General features: G+C 44.9%; 1 protein-coding gene across 1 annotated transcript in view; it reads right to left on the reverse strand.

The window, feature by feature from the left end:
• Positions 1-472: 472 nt before the first annotated feature.
• commd5 (COMM domain containing 5) overlaps positions 473-2,715 on the reverse strand; it is a 5,453-nt gene continuing 3,210 nt past the window's right edge. Inside the window, exon 7 of the mRNA XM_072447058.1 lies at positions 473-599. Coding sequence (XP_072303159.1) covers positions 498-599 — 102 coding nt within the window. The 3' untranslated portion in view covers positions 473-497. The remainder of the gene's footprint in view (positions 600-2,715) is intronic.

The raw sequence follows: 2,715 nt of genomic DNA on the forward strand, positions 1-2,715 counted from the left end.
GCTTTATTACACTCTGAGGTGTGTCTTTAGAGCTTTATTACACTCTGAGGCGTGTCTTTAGAGCTTTATTACACTCTGAGGTGTGTCTTTAGAGCTTTATTACACTCTGAGGTGTGTGTGCAACGTTACAGTGAGAGGAGTTTAGCATTAGCTTGAGCTAGCTCAGGAGGCTTATGTAGGTCGAATGGTCTGTGAACTCAATCCGGTCCATGGTCCAGACCAGGATCAGGTCCAGGGGGACCCAGGGCCGGGGCAGGAGATGTTACATAAACCCACAGGGACGAGTCCTAATGTGGGGCAGAAATCTGGACTGAGCCGAGTCTGGTTTAGTCCTGGTTCACATTATATTTATATCACTTCACAGCATGTGCGTTTACCTCGTCCTGATCGGATAAAAAAAAAAAAAAAGGTAGAAAATGTCCTAAAAACTGACGTATGAAAAAAACAAACACAACGTCTTACGTTCATAAATACAGTTTAATAAAACAGTTTGTGTCTCAGTCCTGGATTTTGAGGATGTTTCTTTTTTCCAAATCGTTCATTTCTTTGAGAATCAGAGCCACGTTGTACCTGAGCTCCTGGAACTTAGACACAGGAACCTGAGGAAGACAAAGAACATGACCTGGTTTAGACCTGGTTCAGACCTGGTTCAGACCTGGTTCAGACCTGGTTTAGTCCTGGTTTAGACCTGGTTTAGTCCTGGTTTAGTCCTGGTTTAGTCCTGGTTTAGACCTGGTTTAGACCTGGTTTAGTCCTGGTTTAGACCTGGTTTAGTCCTGGTTTAGTCCTGGTTTAGACCTGGTTTAGACCTGGTTTAGACCTGGTTCAGTCCTGGTTCAGTCCTGGTTCAGTCCTGGTTTAGTCCTGGTTTAGTCCTGGTTTAGTCCTGGTTTAGACCTGGTTTAGACCTGGTTTAGTCCTGGTTTAGTCCTGGTTTAGTCCTGGTTTAGACCTGGTTCAGACCTGGTTCAGACCTGGTTTAGTCCTGGTTTAGTCCTGGTTTAGTCCTGGTTTAGACCTGGTTTAGTCCTGGTTTAGTCCTGGTTTAGTCCTGGTTCAGTCCTGGTTCAGACCTGGTTTAGACCTGGTTTAGTCCTGGTTTAGTCCTGGTTTAGTCCTGGTTTAGACCTGGTTTAGACCTGGTTTAGACCTGGTTTAGTCCTGGTTTAGTCCTGGTTTAGTCCTGGTTTAGTCCTGGTTTAGTCCTGGTTTAGACCTGGTTTAGAACTGGTTTAGAACTGGTTTAGTCCTGGTTCAGTCCTGGTTCAGTCCTGGTTTAGACCTGGTTTAGTCCTGGTTTAGTCCTGGTTTAGTCCTGGTTTAGACCTGGTTTAGTCCTGGTTTAGACCTGGTTTAGACCTGGTTTAGTCCTGGTTTAGACCTGGTTTAGACCTGGTTTAGTCCTGGTTTAGTCCTGGTTTAGTCCTGGTTTAGACCTGGTTTAGTCCTGGTTTAGACCTGGTTTAGTCCTGGTTTAGTCCTGGTTTAGACCTGGTTTAGTCCTGGTTTAGTCCTGGTTTAGAACTGGTTTAGTCCTGGTTTAGTCCTGGTTTAGTCCTGGTTCAGTCCTGGTTTAGACCTGGTTTAGACCTGGTTTAGTCCTGGTTTAGTCCTGGTTTAGTCCTGGTTTAGTCCTGGTTTAGACCTGGTTTAGTCCTGGTTTAGTCCTGGTTTAGACCTGGTTTAGACCTGGTTTAGACCTGGTTTAGACCTGGTTTAGACCTGGTTTAGTCCTGGTTTAGACCTGGTTTAGTCCTGGTTTAGAACTGGTTTAGAACTGGTTTAGTCCTGGTTTAGACCTGGTTTAGTCCTGGTTTAGACCTGGTTTAGACCTGGTTTAGACCTGGTTTAGACCTGGTTTAGTCCTGGTTTAGACCTGGTTTAGTCCTGGTTTAGAACTGGTTTAGTCCTGGTTTAGACCTGGTTTAGACCTGGTTTAGACCTGGTTTAGACCTGGTTTAGACCTGGTTTAGTCCTGGTTTAGACCTGGTTTAGACCTGGTTTAGTCCTGGTTTAGACCTGGTTTAGACCTGGTTTAGACCTGGTTTAGACCTGGTTTAGACCTGGTTTAGACCTGGTTTAGTCCTGGTTTAGTCCTGGTTTAGACCTGGTTTAGACCTGGTTTAGACCTGGTTTAGTCCTGGTTTAGACCTGGTTTAGTCCTGGTTTAGAACTGGTTTAGAACTGGTTTAGTCCTGGTTTAGACCTGGTTTAGACCTGGTTTAGACCTGGTTTAGACCTGGTTTAGTCCTGGTTTAGTCCTGGTTTAGACCTGGTTTAGACCTGGTTTAGACCTGGTTTAGACCTGGTTTAGTCCTGGTTTAGACCTGGTTTAGACCTGGTTTAGAACTGGTTTAGTCCTGGTTTAGAACTGGTTTAGTCCTGGTTTAGACCTGGTTTAGTCCTGGTTTAGACCTGGTTTAGACCTGGTTTAGTCCTGGTTTAGACCTGGTTTAGTCCTGGTTTAGACCTGGTTTAGACCTGGTTTAGACCTGGTTTAGTCCTGGTTTAGTCCTGGTTTAGACCTGGTTTAGACCTGGTTTAGACCTGGTTTAGACCTGGTTTAGTCCTGGTTTAGACCTGGTTTAGAACTGGTTTAGAACTGGTTTAGTCCTGGTTTAGAACTGGTTTAGTCCTGGTTTAGACCTGGTTTAGTCCTGGTTTAGACCTGGTTTAGACCTGGTTTAGTCCTGGTTTAGTCCTGGTTTAGTCCTG

Source organism: Eucyclogobius newberryi, unplaced genomic scaffold, assembly GCF_026437365.1.
Source record: "Eucyclogobius newberryi isolate DKJ021-1_F unplaced genomic scaffold, fEucNew1.0.hap1 SCAF_152, whole genome shotgun sequence".
Lineage (NCBI taxonomy): Eukaryota > Metazoa > Chordata > Actinopteri > Gobiiformes > Gobiidae > Eucyclogobius > Eucyclogobius newberryi.